This window comes from Phasianus colchicus, chromosome 1 (genome assembly GCF_987193195.1).
Source record: "Phasianus colchicus chromosome 1, bPhaCol1.hap1.1, whole genome shotgun sequence".
Taxonomy (NCBI): Eukaryota; Metazoa; Chordata; class Aves; order Galliformes; family Phasianidae; genus Phasianus; species Phasianus colchicus.
In genome coordinates, this window is record NC_143436.1 from 74,710,038 (window position 1) to 74,728,657 (window position 18,620).

The 18,620-nt window shown below is 40.6% G+C and overlaps 1 protein-coding gene across 7 annotated transcripts in view; it reads right to left on the bottom strand.

Annotated features, from left to right (window-relative positions):
* The window catches only part of CCND2 (cyclin D2), a 40,114-nt gene that overhangs the window by 15,529 nt on the left and 5,965 nt on the right, over positions 1-18,620 (bottom strand). For 3 of the 7 annotated variants that reach the window (XM_090148014.1, XM_090148002.1, XM_090147998.1), the window contains 2 exons: positions 17,666-17,722; positions 7,810-7,958 (listed from right to left, as the gene is read on the bottom strand). In XM_090148014.1, the coding sequence (XP_090004140.1) occupies positions 7,810-7,958; positions 17,666-17,722 (206 nt within the window). Of the gene's footprint in view, positions 1-6,321; positions 6,415-7,809; positions 7,959-17,665; positions 17,723-18,620 lie in introns of all 7 variants that reach the window. The other 4 variants (XM_090148020.1, XM_090148010.1, XR_016470055.1 and 1 more) reach the window with 3 other exon arrangements.

Consider the following 18,620-nt stretch of genomic DNA (forward strand, 5'->3'; position numbering starts at 1 on the left):
TGATCCAGGGGGCAGATGCCATGCTTTAATTTATACTCCCTGCTTAATGCAGCTTGAGATTTCAAGTTGTTGATTTCTCTCCAACAAATATAAGAACAGTCTGAAACAGCTAGACAAAGCTGTGAATTTATGTTACCCTGCTTTATACTAAATGCTGTGACTGCTTATCAAAATATTGGATTTTTGATAAATAGCTGCCTTACACCAAGTCGCTTCAGGGCAGAGGACGCCTGGAGGGGATCTCTGCTGGCCGCTATCAGCATCCCTTGTCAACTCAAACAGGTCGCACATCTGTAGCAGCAAGGGTCAGGGCAAGGCTCCAACCAGATGACTGCAGTCTATCACCAGTCCCTGAGCTCTGACAGCTATGTTTGTGATGTGGAGCTCATTACTTGGGGGCCTCACTTCCTCTGTGCGCTGGCTGGCTCTCACAGCACTGCACTCTCCTCTGCATTTATGAATGGATTTGACGGAACTCGGCTATTAGCCTACAGTGTAACTGCATCACCCCATTGTTACTACACACGCACAGCACTCACTGGGGAACAAAAAGCTGAATGAACCTGAGCAGCTGCCAACTCAGGCAAAGACAACTTAGGAAACTATCTCATTCTTCCTTTCTTTGGAGGCTATTTCGTCTGTTGTTTCCTCGCATACAAAATGTGGTCTGCAACAAATAAAGCTGGATAAGATACAAGAAGTCCTGATACTTGGTTCCAAAACCACAGGCCCTGAACACTGCAAACAGGAGAATAAATGGTGTATGTGCCTTAGGGACAATGTTCAAATGCTGCCTGTTCAAGGACAGTTTTCCATGATTTTATACTGCAGCTCAACAGGAAATGAATTCTTGAATGTGATGGTACTAAATACCATTTTTGTACAGCAATTTGCAAGGATCTTTTTGAAGGGACTTTTCAGACCTCAGGAAGAAAAAAATCCCAGCACTAACATATATAGTGCATTTAAATGCAGATATTTTAAATGCCATTTCTTATGGACCCAGTTTTCAAAACAGCCTGAATCCACATTGTTAGCAGTTCACAAATAGTTGGTTTTTGACATAACATTAAGAAAAGTTTGGTTTATTTTTCATTCTACCACAAGCCCTCAAACGTCTTGGATTTACAAATACTTTCAGAACATACCAGTCCCATGTGGGAACTGACTTTTAAAAAAGACTTATGCCTGCATACAAGCCCACATGTGGTCTGCCTGAAAATCCTCTCCCTATTGCTGACGCAGGGGAGAAGAACTTTTGTCATTCCACCACAATCCTGAAAGCTGTGCTCTAAAGAATATGCTCCTTAAGCAGACATAAACTTCATCATCACACAGAATGAACCAGGCCAGCTCTTCTGGATGCTACCATTCAGTTTATTTCATAAGCAACTGCTAACTAGTTTAATTTGAGATCTAGCCTTGCCAGTTTTCATCAGCGATTTAAGTTTGAGAGCATTTTAGTATGTGAACATCATTTCCCTGTTTCAGTGCTCTTGAGGTAATGGGAAAAGGTTGGAAAGGACCCCTGGATATCATTTAGTTCAACCTTTTGCTCAGAGCAGAGTTATCTTTAAAACATTGTTAAATGCCTAATTTGCATAAATTTCAGCCTCTAGAATTCTTCTCCAAGGTGCTTTGTAACAGAGAAGACCTTTATTTATCTAGCACTCTGAGTTTCTTAAGCTCCTCAGAGTCCTCTATACTTCTCCTCCATTAGGAGATCTGAGGAACAAGAGAACACAGAGACAATTTTCCAGGCTCAAGGGAAATGCAAGCAATATCTTTGACATGCACATGAGTTATAAGAATGATTCCAGGCACAAAGAAAGAGGCAACTTCCAGGCACACAGCTAGCAAGCTGACATGCTAAACTGATGGCAGCTCTTCTGGAAAGTGAAGAGAGAGACTCAACCAAGGCAGATGTGTGACAAAGCAGAATACTGAACTCAAGCTCTCAAGATGCCAGGCTTACACCCTACCCATTCACAGTCATCCCTCCTCACATCCCATAGTTTTACACCACTGGAATACTTGTATCCTCTTCTGAAGCATCTGGCTCCACTGGGGACAGGATACTGTGTACACTGGAGTCCTTGTCTGGGATGCTATGAAAATTCTTGACTTGCCAAGCTGTTTATTTTTCCACTGCAATGATCCACCAAGTGATGCACAGGGAGCTCGTGCATTTCCTGTGAGAAGTCTGTTAACTATTTGCCTACCAGCCTCTTGATTCCTCTTCAAGAAATTGCAAAGGAAGTGTTTCCACTCTGGCAGCAAAACAGCTTAGACTGTGAAATCCCTATCTTGCAAAAATTGCATAAAGCTGAACTAGACTAGCTCCTATCAACTCTTTAGAACAATAATTATCAGAAAAGGCCGCTCAAATATACCAAGTAGAGCATATTTTTGCTATCCATAAGGCTGCTGAGTGCACTGAAGTTTCTCCAAGAGTTGCTTTCTGACTTATTTTGGTAGATGGAAGGAGTAATGAAACCAAGATCTGCATGGGATAGTCGTCACTGCCTTTTTAGACTGTGATTCAACCTTCACCAAATGGCCAAGGACAGCTATTTATCAAAAACCACTGTTATCACTGATACTGACATGATGCCTTGTACCATTTCAGCTAAAGCCCAGAGTACTGCTTTGGAATCATACACAGAAAAACAACATCAGTGTGTTTTTGAAAGAAACACTCATGCTAGTTGTTTACTTATCCAACAGCAGAGTTCTAAATTAAATGGTGTTTATTAATAACATTTTTTGTTCTAATTCTTAATGAAACATCCAACACATTACAGCATTTAATGCCAAACTTCACTCAGCCACACCAGTGTCCACCTAAAATAACTCCACTGATTTCAGCTTTTCGGTTCATGCTACTGTTTCCTAGAAAACAGCACCCTCAACTATCTTCAAGAAATAGCAGAAGTTTAGAAAATCTCACCGCAGTTCAATTACAACGGGATTTCATTATCATTCTCCTTTTTCGTATGCTTGAAAATTTAAAGCTCAATTTTTCCATGCTTTAACTCAGACAGTGTCATTTTTTTTGAAGGCTCATTAAAATGTTCCAGTTTCCAAGCTAAACAATCTCTCCACCTCCTTCATTCAGCAATGGGGTTTTAAAACACTTCTTTGCTCCTGAGTATCTCAGAAACAGTTTCAAATATCAGAAGCATGCCGGGTGGCCAGTTCAGAAAGTGTCTTTACATTCCACACAGTTTCTGGGTGGCACATCAGGAAAACTTATTTTATTTACAAGTTGAGGCCAACTGCAAAATGGCAAAACTCCCCAGCACTTCCCACATGCAGCAGAACCCTGCAGCACTCTACTGCAAGCTGTACAGGTCAGGAAGGACTCTCTTCCAGTTGCTCACAGTTTTCTGCAGGCTATGAAGAGGCAGGAGAGGACAAGAGCATTTCCCTCTGCAGAACTGTGAACTCCGTAAGTTACCTTGTTTTTTCACACTGTGATGCTCTTGCAGCCTCCAAGCTCTAAATTCTTGGTATTCCCCAACATACCTTTTGAAAACAACATCATTCACACAGCAATGATGAATTTATTGTGTCACTGCAAGAACAACTTTCAAGCATCAGAAATTAGGAAATCAGAGAACTGAAGCTTTTCACTCCATTTTAATTAAGACCCAGCATAAAGTATATTACAATAGTCTTTACTCTTCATTAACAAAGCCTTGAGCTAACTTTTACACAATCCAACCAGTACATTTTTCTCAACAATATATTTTACAGATGAGGCTGACGTTACTACCTACCATTAAGAGTGCCTGATAACTCTGAGACCCTGTTTTCAGCTGCTTTTTCCTGTCTCTCAAGCTTTAACAGGTGAGAGGAAATTTTTCAGTCCTGGCCCCTAATTCCAAAACAGAAGTCACGGAGAACACATCTACCAAGTTATTTCTGCCATTTCTAAATATCTGGCTAATGAAGATTATGCTATCCTGCGCAAGTTAACAATTATGGTTCCTTTCAGCTGATCTGAGACTTTTGAATCTTGCAGGAGACAGATTAAATTACAGCCAGCTCTCCAAACACAAACATCTTCCAAACTTGGTCACAGATAAGTATCCTGAAAAATTACAGTATATATAAGTTCTTTAAAGATTTAAATGTTTGAGCAGCAAAATTATCTAGAAATCCCCTTTGTACCAGGAGTGCTCTCACTTAAGTAAGAAGCTTTTTAGTAGTCTGTACTGCTGTGGGCTATGATCAGACGCAAGAAGAAGAAAGCTTTTCTCAGTGCCAACAGATTCTTGGAGAGGATGTGACTAGTAACATCCTAAGAATTCTTTGATATTTGGGAAGAGTGATTTTTTTTTTTCCTTCAAAGACATATAAGCTCAGCCAAATTTGGGAAGATTTTCATCAGGACAGAGCAAAAAGCACATTTTTGACAAAAACATCAACAAAACTTCAAAGAAAAGGCATGGTAAGTTTTTCAACGAGAAAAATAACATCTGTTTTTTTTCTAACCACTTAGGAGCTACTACGCTGTTCTGACAGGTATTTTCTTTCAAACTGAATCAGGTTAAAATATTCAGAATGAGAAAAAGTTGTATAACCTGCAAGGTATTGCAAAAGGCCTTACATTAAGGACTGGGATGCCTGAGAAAGTATTTCCTATAAGAAAGAACATGAGCTTTAAATACATACCTATAAATATCAAATGAACAGAATACAAAAACACTCCTAAAAGAGAAAAAAAAGCCATATACTCCTTCTCTGACATGATCTTGCACAACATGCCTACAGCATTCTCTGAAAGTCAATTAACAAGGGTTCTATTAGACGTAGAAGAAAGAAAATCCAAAGAGAAAGACACCCCACTGTGACTTTTCATTTGTCCCTAAAAGCCTTCAAAAACAACCCTAGTATGCAAACAGAGCATGGGAAGAGCCAGGTTCTGCAGCAGATGGGATCCTCATTCAAGTACAGTCTCGAAGGTTGAACAGCAAGGCACGTGACAGTAATCAGAAAAGAAACACAAGAGGAGGTGCAGTACGTAAGCCTATGGTTTTAATCACCACCAAAACAAGCAACTATGTAAGCAAACAGCTGTGTCCAGCCTTGCTTGAGTATATAAATGTTATCCAAAAATAGTTCCATGCAGCATGAACTGCAGTAGCCTAGTCTAAATGTGAATAAGGAACAGATTACCACAGCAAAGACTACATCAGAAAGCTATGATCGGATGCTGGCAAAATTGGTAGGTAAGGATGGGAAATGCCCTTCCCCCTATATGGAGGAATCCAGGTAAATATGTGTTTTGCAAGATGCTAGCTATGTAGCCCTCATGCCCCACGTGTTGAGCCTGCTTACCCTCACGTAAAACTTGAGTATTATCAGCAGCATGTTGTCACTGAAAGCCAGACTTGTCCACACTGAAGATGAGCTAGGAAAAAGATCCATGTGGCTGCACAGGGAAACTGAAGACCTATCCTAAACTACTCCCTGACATCTCCAGAAAGACAGAACTCAGTGGTTGATTAAAATATACTAAATACAGCAGAGAGAAACACCGCAAGACTGCCCTAGCATCTCCCCTCTGACAAGTGAAAATAGTTTCAGAAATTTGTGTGGAGCTCATGGGCATGGAACATGGTCTAGCGATGGAAAAATTGCATCTTTAAAGTTCTCTGACTCAGACAGCACTGGCTATTCTTAGGAGCCAAGCAACTCCCCATCACCAACTTCAAAACAAGAACAGATGGCCTTTCCCTCATATTTAAATTAGATGAGTCCCAGGATGGGGTTTAAAACACAGGACATAAGTGGTTGTGGGGCATGCATCAGTAAAAATGGGCATGGAAACAAGAAGCAGTCAAGGAGTCCATTTCACCTGGCTTTTCCATGTAACAAGCAAAATCAGGATAGTTTCAATCTTTCCAACACTCCATAACATTCAAACCACTGGTAGTTCCACAAGTTCTTGGATAGCAGCAACTGTTTTCCTTATTATTAGGATATTCACAAATTTTACCAAAAGCAGCACTCATATTAACAAGTCTCAAGTCTTTCATAAATCTTAGTCTTCCTTTATCCAATTTTCTGATGTCCACTCACATCTGTTAACTTGATATCTAGAATCTAGAGTCCTTCCTGACATTTGCTGGATGCTGCATCCAAAACTTAACACATTACATCCAATCAAACGTCCAAGTACGAGATTTCAGTCAGCCAATAACTGCCAATTTTAATAACTGGTAAATTCTTGTTTCCTAAATATATTAAGTAAACTTTATAGATTTTCTTGCTTTAAATGGAACAACCATATAAATGAGTGCTATGCATTACTTGCATTGGGCCATGAAGTCTGAACTGTTATATAGGATTCTTCTTGCATGCTTCTGCTGTTTATTGCAATGTACCACCACTGTTCCTCCATGCCTATAAAAATGGCACAAAAAGGCAAATCACCCATGCGAAATTTTCACTTAAAATGAGCGTATGTTTAGTTTTGAAAGCTACATGATTTACATTACAAGCATTCAGAATTGGTAATGATGCTTTTCCTTTGCAAAACTCACTTCCAACCAAAAGAAATGGGAAGACCTAGAAATGCACTTTAAAATTAGACTCAGCTCACCTAACGAAGGAAAAAAAGAAACTGAAGGTCTTCCCTTTCAGTTAAACTGGAATATTCCTTTTTAGCCAAAATTTAAAGCATTTGTTTTAAAAAAAAAACAAACACCAAACAACTTTCTCTTCACAATGTTATTACAGATCTAATAACTGCTCAAAATATCTACTCCACGAGCTGTAAGAGGATTTTTTGTTGAACACAGGTTAAGAATGACACATTGGTAACTGATAATTTTATGGTATTTTATTTGTGGCCTGCCTTCCATTAAGTCTCGCTCATTTTCTTTCAGGTATTTCAACATGGCAAAACTTGTCAGGTTATCAACAGATTAAACTTGTTTTCCACTGACCGAGCAATATGCATTTGCAGTAGCACAGACTATCTCCCATGACCCACTATCAGTGTGGCAATGCAACTGGAGAGCTATCACTCCTAGTAAAGGCAATCAGAGCACTACTTTTAGTCCTCCCAACTCAGTCTACCATGCAGACCTGCCTGTTTTGCATTTTTCATATGTACTCACTAAATCACTTTTCAGGCACTACTGAATCAATATCAGATTCACCTCCCTGTTGACAAAAGGACTTCCTGACAATCTGAAGCGTTAATTTCTTAAAAGGAGTGCTTATAATGAGGTTAGAGACAGAAATCCAGACAGCTTGGGTCATAACCATCTCATACCCATCTGCTTCGCTGGCGCTGGAGGATTAGCTCAGTATTCTCCTCCTTCATGCCAAATATTTTTGGAAGGTATCTCAGTGAGGGTCAGAACAGCAGTTTCAAGATTGGGAGCACAGGCCTGCTGTTCCTGTGCACATACTAGTTTACCTTAAGCTATGGGAGATGCTGTCTGCTATTCCACATCAGTGCCCTAGGGCACTAAAGGCGACTTCTCCCCTACAACAAGCCTTAGCATCAGACACGGTGGATGGAGTAGGCCCAAGTACAAACTGAGGCAAAGCAGGCTCTACCCACAAAGCTGCTGAACAAAACATGGATGAGGAGTGATTCCCATGACGCCAAGGAGCTCTGGACATCCAGAGATCTTCCACCAAGGTGTCCACTTGCACTAGAACCCCCTCGCCGCCTCCCCCCTTTGCTCCACTGGGCTCTCAGGATCAGGCCCAGTTTGATGGACAGCTCAGTTTTTCCACAGGGTTCTCAGAAGTAAAACAAGAACAGGAATCCATGACACTCACCACATCTGTGCTTGTAATCTTGGCCAGAAAGTCTGTTAGGCTGTCACCAGAGAGCGATCTGTCCCCATCATCAAGCTGAAGGCCACAGATGGCTGCTCCCACACTTCCAGTTGCTATCATTGATGGTGGGTACATGGCAAAGTTAAAATCTGTAAGAACAGATCTGGGAATTAGTCCAAGCCCAGACCAAAAAAGCTGTAGAACAGAGGCATCAACATAAAAGCCACACCCAAGAGTAAAAATGTAGAAAAACTCTTGGGTCTGACTGAGCTCATTAGTCACACTACTCATCACAAGTAGTCAAAGGAGATGTAACAGATCTGCAAATTAAGATGGAAATGCAGTTTAGTCTTTTATTCTCATTGATGCATAAAGAAAATCTGGAAAATTTTCAACAGTCTTAGTAAAAAAAAAAAAAAAGGAAAGAAGAGAAAGGCTTTCTCTAATCAACATCAGAAATTTGGATCTTAGTCACATCAGAGCTCCATGTATAACTAGAAAGCTAACTGGAATAAGGTTTCAAAAAAACAATGAACTAAGATTTTAAATCACATCAAATTTAAAGACTTGATTAACTCAAGCATTGAGAGAACTGTTTGGGAAAGAGGTTTTAATTAACAATTCATCTTCACTACTCTATGTTCAATACCTTTGCAATTAGCAAATGAGAATACTTACAGCTACGCATCAAAGAAAAAACAAATGCCACATTTGTTCCTTAAAAAAAATAATAGTAACGACAAGTTGAAAGGCATTTAAAACTTCTCACCTATCTGTGGAAATTAGGAGATAAATGACAATTAAATTGAATGCTCTTGTGACCTTTATAAGGCCACCTTGTGTTTCATCCTGCTGTAGGCACTGGCTTACCTGTACTTCTTTTACCTAACATGATTCTCATTTTTTCTAGATTACAAATATCTTCCTAACATAAAACTTGGTTTGCAAGTTGTTTTAATCAACAATAGCTCATTAATAGACCTTTCTCTACCAATTTTCAGTTGGAGGAGGAGAAGGCAATCCAATTAATATCTAGTACAAAAAAAAAAAAAAAGAAAAGCTCTTAATGTATTCAGTCTACTTATACAGTCACATGGATACTGAAAACTGTCCTTCTGCTTAGGGCACATGCCAAGTCTTCTCTATTTAGCTAGCATAAATACTGTAATTCTGATTATTTCTGTGTAACTGCAGAAGTTTTAAACAGAGCTTTTTCTCCCCTAGTCTCCCAAATGCTTAGATGGCAGACACTGGAACAGTTGTGGAGATGTCATACTCTTCACCAAGCTAAAGTACATCCCTGGCATCAATGAGGAACAGAGAAGTAAGACTGTGACTGTGGTGATAACATTTATCCAATGGACGGAGGAGGATGGATGTCAGAACTGAGAAAATAAAGGAAAGAGCTGAAATCCTCACACAGACTTACCTGTCTCATGGAGCCACTAGAAGACAACTACTTGCAGGTCACAGCTGCACACAACTGACCCGTTCACCCACAAAAACTGAGCAGAGTAGACATCACACTCAGATACTACTGAATGAGCAAATTCCCACTAACAGGACTAGTTAGTATGGACTATTATTATTACAAAAAAAAAAAAATTACACTGTAGTAGTGTATATATAGGAAAGCTGATGGACTTGGCAATTTTTATATTGCCCTAATTAATATTAATGTCAGCAGGAGAGCCTTGACCCTTACTTGTCAGTACTGACATAGCCCAGCAAGCACTCATCTCAGTGCACATTACAAATCACAACACTACCATACAAAGAATTACAATTCCACTGTCAAAATCAGTGTTTCATATTTGCCTCACATAAATTCATCCTGCAGAGGAACCACCCAGCCTGTAAATACATGGTGTAAACAAACAGCACTGCCTGATACATATAGCACAAGCATTCCCAGAACATGCGCCATCCTCAGTGCCTCTGCCCATTACAGTTCTTATCGGGCCATTCCCCAAGAATATGTAATAAATACAGTGAGATCTTAAGCAGAACTCACTATTTCTTCCAACAAGATATCTTGCTTGAAAACAGATGCTCAAAACAGCCTTAGCTTTTAAGCCATCCTGTCTCTTCTCACTTACTAGAGGGCGTAGGTCTTGAATCTGATGACTGTTGCAGCAGCTCATTCCTGCACAAACTCACCCACAGACTGGGCAGCTAGTGGCTCTGTGGAAGAAGCATGGGCCTCCAGTTTACAAAAGTTCAACCATGAAAATCAGGAATGATTCCAGGACTCCAATAAACTGGTATTTTTGTAAAGTACATAAAAATTTATATGTTTGAATGACTGTCCAGAGAAAAGAAGGCTCTGGGAACACCTAATTGGCAAGGCTGTAACTTGAATATTGTGTTCAGCTTTACACCCCTCACTACAAGAAAGAGGCTGAGGCCCTGGAGCATGTTCAGAGAAGGGCAACAAAGCTGGTCTAGAGACTGGAACACAAATATTACAAGGAACAGCTGAGGGAACTGGGGTTGTTTAGTCTGAAGGAGGCCCAGGTCACTCTCTCCAGCTACCTGAAAGGAAGCTGTAGTGAGGTGAGGGTTGGTCCCATTCTGCCAAGTAACTAACTAGTGATAGGACAAGAGGTAATGGTTTCAAGGTATGCCAGGGAAGGTTGAAGTTGGATGTTCGGAAAACAAACAAACCAAAAAAAAAAACCCCAACATTCTCAGAAAGAGTAGCGAGGTATTGGAACAGCCTGCCCAGGGAGATGGTAGAGTCACCATCTTTGGAGTTTTTCAAGAAAAAGCAGATGCAACACTGACTACATAATTTAGTGGTATGATGGTGATGGGTTGATGATTGGACTAGATGATTTAAGTAGTCTTTCAAGCCTTAATGATTCTACGATCGCGGCCTTCCAATAGTAAAAGAAAGCTTGTAACAGGAGAAAGACCAACTTTTTTACACAGGTGGCTAATCAGAGGACAAGGGGAAACAGTTTTAAACTAAAACAGGGGAGATTTAGATAAGATGTTGGGGGAAGTTTTTCACTGGTGAGGCACGAGAACAGGCTGCCCAGAGAAGCTGTGGATGCCTCCCGCCAGAGATGTCCAAAGCCAGTTTGTATGGGGCCATGGGAAAACTGACCTAACAGCTGACAGTCCAGCCCACAGCAGAGTGGAGTGGAACTAGATGATTTTTAAGGTCCCTTCCAAGCCATGCCATTCTGTAATTCATTTAGCCCCTGGAGCAAGTAAAAAATGTTGTTTGAATATTTTTCAATTTTATAAACATTTATGGGTCCCAAAAACCTTTTCCCACAGAGTGACTCATGAGTGAATCCACCAATTTATATAATAAGGAATTAAAGAAGGATATATCTCCACAGATCTGCTTCCACTTTTGTACATGCTGCAACTGCTTGGGTTTAGTGTCACCAGGTTAAGCCCTCGACTGGGAACAATGAGTTCAGGCTCTCTGACTTCAGTACATTTCAAATCCAAACACAGCAAATTGTCATGGGAGCTGATGGCATTACTGGCTGATAACATGTGTAACAAAGTAGGCTGCGACACAATACCTGTTCAAGTACCTGTGAGAGTACTGACTTCTATCTGGCAAATCCTTTTGTTCATTAGCATGAACAATTCGGTGCTTAACCAAGGAGGTGGGGGGATGCATCTCCAGTATTTGATTTTCAGACTTACCAAACTGCATTCTAATTATGCACAAGAACTAGGGGAATACCAGTGGAATACCAGTGGCAGCAGATTTTCCGTAACTTATCCCTCTTTGCTGCAATTTTTGGGTAAGACATTGTAAAAAAAAAAAATAACTCTTACAGAGTTTGGATGGTCTGTACAGTAGCTACAATGCAGTGGGTAAGAACAAAATGCCTCCACTGCAACCCAAAATTCGTGCCAGCAGCAGGGAAACAGATCCTCCTGGAGGCCCAGATGCCCACGTCCGTGTGAGTACTTCCACAACACAGCATTACTCAAGGTATCTGGCAGGGCAGAACAGAGTAATGAGGGATGCTCATGCTGTGCACCCAATGAATCACAGAATGTCAGTGACTGGAAGAGACCTGAAAGATTACCTAGTTCAATCCCCCTGCTGGAGCAGGAACAACTACATTAGGTCACATAGGAACAGTCCAGGTGGGTTTTGAATGTCTCCAGAGAAGGAAACCCCACAACTTTTCTGGGCAGCCTGTTCCACTGTTCTGTTACCCTTACTGTGAAGAAATTCTCTCTCATATTTATGTGGAACCTCCTATGTTCCAGCTTGCACCCACTGCCCCTTGTCCTATCACCAGATGTCAAATCAATGCTTAGTACAGCTCAAGCCACATGTCCAGCATCCCCTTTGAACTTCTTGGCTCCCGGAAGCTTACGTTAGGATCTTCACATTACATGAACATTGGTTTTTCTTTTATACCTACAAGTTTACGCGCTCCCAAAAACCGTCTTCATAGGAAGCCAAATAAAAGAGCCACAGTGCCCCTGCCAACTAGCACTGCTGTAGGTCGGCTTCCACGTGGGGTCACATGAGAACATTTCTATGCCCAGTAACCTTGTTAGTTCCCTTAATGTCATTCATAATGCAAATGAGACAGCAAGCAAATGGCCAGAGGCCCAGATTGACTAAAGCTCAGCATCCTGAAAGTCTTACATTGCCTCTAGCTCTAAACTAACTTCCCTCCATAACAAGCACCATAAACTTGGCTATCAAAGCTACACATGCCCAGCCTTTGTTGTACAACAGGCAGCGATTTGTATCACTCGCCCCTATTTTTAGCATATTAATTAACTAATGCAACTGGTGAGGCAAGTGTCTCCAAATGGAGAGTGTGGCACCATTGTCTGAAGTCATCACCTCATCTTACACTATTGAAAATCATGACAGTGACCCTCCTGCTGATATGAATTTAACCTGACATGCCCATAAAGGGATGGGGGGGGTGGTGGACCAATTTTGTGCACATGGTTCTCCAGATCACCCTGGACCCTATTAGTGCAGAAAGAGCTCATTGAAAGAAAAGAAGCCACATTGTGCTAGGCCACCTAGAGGGTTGAATAGAAAAAGCTGAGGAAAAGAGCAGGCAGTGGAACAAAGGCATTAATTAACATATTTCCATATTCAAACAAAGTAATAACTACGTGAAATGTTTTTCAAGGTGCAATGAAAGCATAAGTATTAAGCACCATATCTGATGGGATGCAGATCCCCTCCCCAAGTCTCTTACATTTTATCAAGAAATTCCAAACAAGCTTTTTACATATTATTTTAGATTATAATCCCTGTACCCCAGTTCCTCCACGATAATTCAAATCTTGCCATCCTTACAGGTAAACCCACCCCTAGACTTAAGTCAAAAGCTTGTCCTGATATTTAAGAAAAAAAATCAAAATAAAAGGGAGGAGAGGATTTAAAACATTTGGCTTTTAGACATGCACTTTCACTTAAAATTCTTGCTGGTGCTGATTAAAATCTGAATTAGAGAGAGAATCTTATAAAAAGCACTTCTTACAGGACATCTGAAATCAGGCTATGAGCTAGATCTCTCTTTCAGATCCACATGTAACCCTGGTTAAAGTAAACCCAGTGCCTGCTCTCAAGACATAGCACTGACTTTTAACTTTGCAACTCTACGCCAACATACAGAAGTCTTGTTGAAAGTAAAACAGATAGCACAACAATGTCTAGTCTAGGAAAACACGAACATTCAAACACTTCAAGGAAAGAAACGGCTTTTAAGAAAGCAGGATTTGTTTTGCCTTCTATCCCCAGCTAATAAGCACAGTGAACCATCCTCATCTTCAACTGTACCTCTTTTTTCCTTGAAAGATAATAAAAATCTAGTCCAACACCTTGCACAACCCTCTGACCTCTACAGGCAATTTCAGGGCTGGAAAGAAAAAGAAGTGTAAGAAACAGCATCATTTGGAAGACAGCCACCTATGGACCAGACAGCCAGAGCAAATTCAGGATACCTAGACAGTAGGCATTCTTCTTTCAAACAGTATGCTCCACACCAATGTATGCTCACGCCAAGAATGTTCTTCTGCACGTGCAGCAAATGTGACAAACAGTCAGGTATCCTGTGAAGAACAGTTGAGCTATTTTGCTGGCTCACTCCTGCAAGCAGATTCAGTGAACTTCACTATGTATCTGAATCAGGAAAATCAGAAGTTGACAGTCACACTAAAGGACACCATCGGAGGCAGGAACTCAGAGTTGCCTATGCAAGAAACCTGCTAGAATGAAAAGTACATCAACACCAGGCTGAACATCCTCAGTGTGCCAACATCAGGTGCAAGCTCCACCTTCTTACAATGACCTTTGTTACTGCTCTGGCTGCAGGCCATTATTTTAACAGCCAGCATTCATCCCTAGAATTTGACAGAGGCATTTGCAGCTCTGCAAACAAACAGCACAGGAAACTCTTGTCTTGAGAAAGGCAACAGTTCTTAAGGGTGGGAGAAAAGAAAATTTAAAGAATGGTATGTTAAGTCCATCAGGAGAACAGAATGATGACTGCTATTTAAATGCTTACATCCCAATTTCACCTAGCCTTGAACTTCACCCAGCCAATGATATTATCATGAGGACAAGCATGGATTTTCATTTTAGGAGATAAGCTTAAAAAAAAAAAATCATAGGAAAACAATATAAGCAATGCTTTTTATTCTTGCCTGGTTTGATCCAAATGCATGCACTTCCAATCAGCTGCTTTCAAAAAAAAGCACATGAATACTGGTTCACATGCTTTTTTGAATGCAGTCAGTAGATTTTTTCCTCTTGCTTTTGTACTTTACAATGCACAGATTTTTTTCCCCCAATGTTAACTATTTCTGCTTTTAAAGGCATGATCAGCTGACTCTTTAGCACTTCAAAAAATGTTACACCAGTGCCAAGTATGACCAAAGAAAAGACTATTAAGTAAAATAGGATGCAGATGTAAGTGCTCCTTTCCTTTGAGTAGGTGGGAGGGCAGACATTTAATTCTACTTCTGGGCTACAGAAATGCTAAAAAGATTGTCCTTTGTATGGATGTATTTAAACCATCCTAAATGCTAATGCTATCTCACAACCCAAGTGAAATAGAGACTGGAAAACATGCTGAGCACTTTACATAAGCAAGTATATGAGCACTCAACACAACATGCTCATTAGCTGATGATAAACTATTTCTGAACAACTATTTTTTGTGATCATTACTGTAATTTGTTCTACAAATTCAATACGATAGCTTAATCAAGATCATGATTACATTTAGTACTTAAACCATCAGAAGGTCAGAACTGCAACAGGTAGGAAGAATGGTAACTTATCTGACAGCACCGGAATTCTGACAGTATATGTCAGCAAAGGCTCTTTTCCTTCACTTTCTTCCGCCTCATCTTCCCCAGTCAGATGGTTCTACAACTTCAGGAGTGGTTCTGCCCACACAAGTACTCCCCAGACCCTGCCTACTTGCTGATGGACCAGCTTTTGGAGCTTCACTCTGCCAGAGAGCTTGATGTACTAATATGAACTGCCCCTCCCAGGAACAAGCAAGCCTTCTTTTGCCTAGCCTAGATAAAATCATGAGGATTATTCTTTCTTCTGATACGTGTCATGAAAGAACTATTTATGCAACTACTATTACTTCACAACACTTATTTTCCTTCTATGAGTCCGATCCACTTAACAAAGCCTCTGTGGACTTTTTTTTCCTCTCTCTGTGAAGAGCAGATCTTGACTAAAACATCTAGTGCACTTAACGTTCTGCAGGGGCCGAACCTAAAATGTCTTACATTGGTTAAAAAGGAAAGAATGCACAGCACATTGCCCAGCAGGAGTCCTGAAACCTCTTGGTGTTACGCAGCATTCCATGTGGTTATCCTCTAGGTCACCAGGATTAGGGGATTAATTGCAGTCTTTGCTCAGACAACACTTCCATTGCACTGATTTCCATAGAACTTCTGTCTGAGTAAGGGCCTAGGATTTGGTCCAGAAGTAAACAAACAAACAAAGACCCACACACATAAGGGGGAGGGAACAACAAACAACATGTTTCACCTTTCTTAGTTTTCAAGCATAAATGATTAAAGCCCCAGAAACAGTGAGCAGATATCTAGCACACACTACAAAACTGGCTTAAAACTGAAATACAAAAGCAAAAGTCCATACAAAGAGATGACTTCTGTCTCTGAAAATCTGCAGCGCTTTCTGCTTTCAAGTTTTATACACCACTCACATAAAATGCCAAAAATCTGCTCACTGTTATTAGCCTCTCCATTACTGCCTGTGTCCAGAAATGCACAGTTCCTGTTACTGGAAGCCTAGTTTGCCTCTCCTCCTTCAAAATCCATTCCTTTGTAGGTCCATAGACACAAAAAGCTATCCTCTGCCAAAACAGTGCCATGTACAGCCTCTATCATGACAACTTAGCACAGGGAAGCTGCCAGACATCTCTAATGCTGCACAACCTGAAAGAAGAAAGAATAAAAGGCAAGCTCAAATGGAGGAAACAAGGAAGAAACGGTCTTCCTTTTGTCTGCAATGTGGCATGTCGTGTATATAGCTCTGCAGTCAGGACATTTCCTGCTCCTCCAGGAACAACTCCGCAACTTGAAACACATGAAGTGGGCCCATGGCAGGAGCAATGAGGGATAAAAAGTTACCAACAGATATAGCTTGGATAAGAGCAGCAAAGAGATGTGACTCTGGAGGTCAAAATAATGATTTCTCTTGGGCTTGCAAATAAGCAGGATCCTCTTAATCTGAAATAGAGATAAGCATCTGGTTTTACTATGCAGTAAAGGCAGAGTCTGATTGCAGATCTCATGTGCCTTTAAGATTCACAAGATTCCTGAAAAAGATTTTAGCTTACAGCAGTAACCACCAGCAGGATAAGAAAATGAATGACACTGTGAAAGACAAGCATGTGTCAGTACATGCTGACGCATCTGAAAGCTGTTACTGTGCAGTGAGTGAGTGAAGCAGCTTGAAGAAAGCTGTCCTATGTGCAGTTAGTTCCCAGACAAAAGACCGCACTCCTCCTCACTCAGCAGTATCCTGCTGTCACAGATGCTGCTTTACAAACAGGCAGAGCTGGTCCATAGGTGTGTTCCACTGCCAGACCCTTCCAGAGAACAAGGCTTCAGAAAATATTGCAACTGTAGGGTAGGGGAAAGAGAAAACCTCTTCTTCAGAGAACATGCTTCTGTCTTGCCTATAAGTAGTATGTTCAGATGGAACCAACAGCAAGGAGGGCCACGCCCCAGCTGAAGTCACACTCACGTGAATCATTACTCACTACAACGAATGGGGAGAGAGGCGCAGGGAGAGAAATACAGAGACTGAAAAACTACTGGAGAGCAGAAGTCGCCACACCGAGATGAATCAGGATGTGAAACGAGAGACACTACTGAGCTCAAGACTAAAGCCACTGTCAACCATCAAGACCAGGTCTAGTAATGTTTAAGAATCAAAAATGGGCTCAACACGTGCATGGAAGGAGCAAGGGAAAAGTCTGTCATGTCACGTCATATGTCAAAGGAGGTCATCTAGCTGAAAGAACGCAAATGGAGAAACGAAACAACAGACTTAATCCAAGCTGGTAGAGAGCAGAAGCTCTCAGGGAGAAAGGGAAAGAAGAAATAGAGTGGCTGATGAAGAGAGCTCCATAACAAATAAGAGAAAAAAAGGAAGTAACAACTGGATCTGGAAATAAGATTGGTAAGAAGGGGCTTTTTTCATATAGGAGGGTGGGAACAGCATTGAGAAGAGTAGGGTAGCATTAAGTGGGTATGGAGAGACTGCAAAGCCAGTATAAAGCTGATGTAACCGATTAATTTTAAAGTAAAATGCTAATTAGGCCATAGATATCTGATGGCTTACCAAGATTGATCCTGTAGATTTGGAGCAGTATTTCTAATGAGCTCCATGTCCTTCTGCCTGAAAGGGATCACACAACAGTGGGAAAAAAAGGGAAAGCTACAGCACTGCAGTAACTGAAATGTTAATCACCCTAAAACAGTCCAAATTAGCATTCTTTAAAACGTATCAACTGAGGTAGCAAAAACTGGCCTACATTGTAAAAACAGTCGCTACATCTCAAACATTGAGAAGCAGGCATAGCAGTAAGCAGTTACACATTGATATTACCCAAAAGCTGTATCTGACGTTCCTTTTGGGAACATCAGATGGGAAATGACTCTCATAACTGCGCATCAAGTTCCCATCATAAAAGACTAAGCATATCAAACTGTAGAGAGCCTACACATTAAATCAGGTACTACCCCGAAATACCCCTGTAAAACATGGCATGCTGCCCATCTGCTCTAGATTTAGCTCCTGTGAAAGTCTAATATGGTTAATCCTTTCAATGAAAATTAGGGTACATTTAGCTTCTGTATACCAGAAAAAAGAAAAAACAAACAGAAAAAAAGCATGATTTTACAGATAAATATCTAGTAATTGTTTCCATGAAATAGAGACTTTTGCTCTTACGTAAAGCTTCAGAAACCATATACAACCAAATACAAGAAAAAAGGAAAACATAATGGTTCCTTACAAAAACAGTCGTTTCACTGCTTACTTCAAAACAAGCTTGAGAAAGAATCCTAATGTTCTGGGTTGTTTTTTTTTTTTAATTACTTTTAACATTTGCATCCCCTGTGCTTCAGTAACGTAACAGGATCACATTAACTGGACAGTATCCAGTTAAAGTTATAAAACTTGTCATTAGCCCAAAATGAATGTTATATCATGACAGCTTCTACTACTTTGGCTATCCCATGTCTGTACAAACAACCCGTAGCCCTTTGAAAACTGTAGTGAATCAGGCAAAACA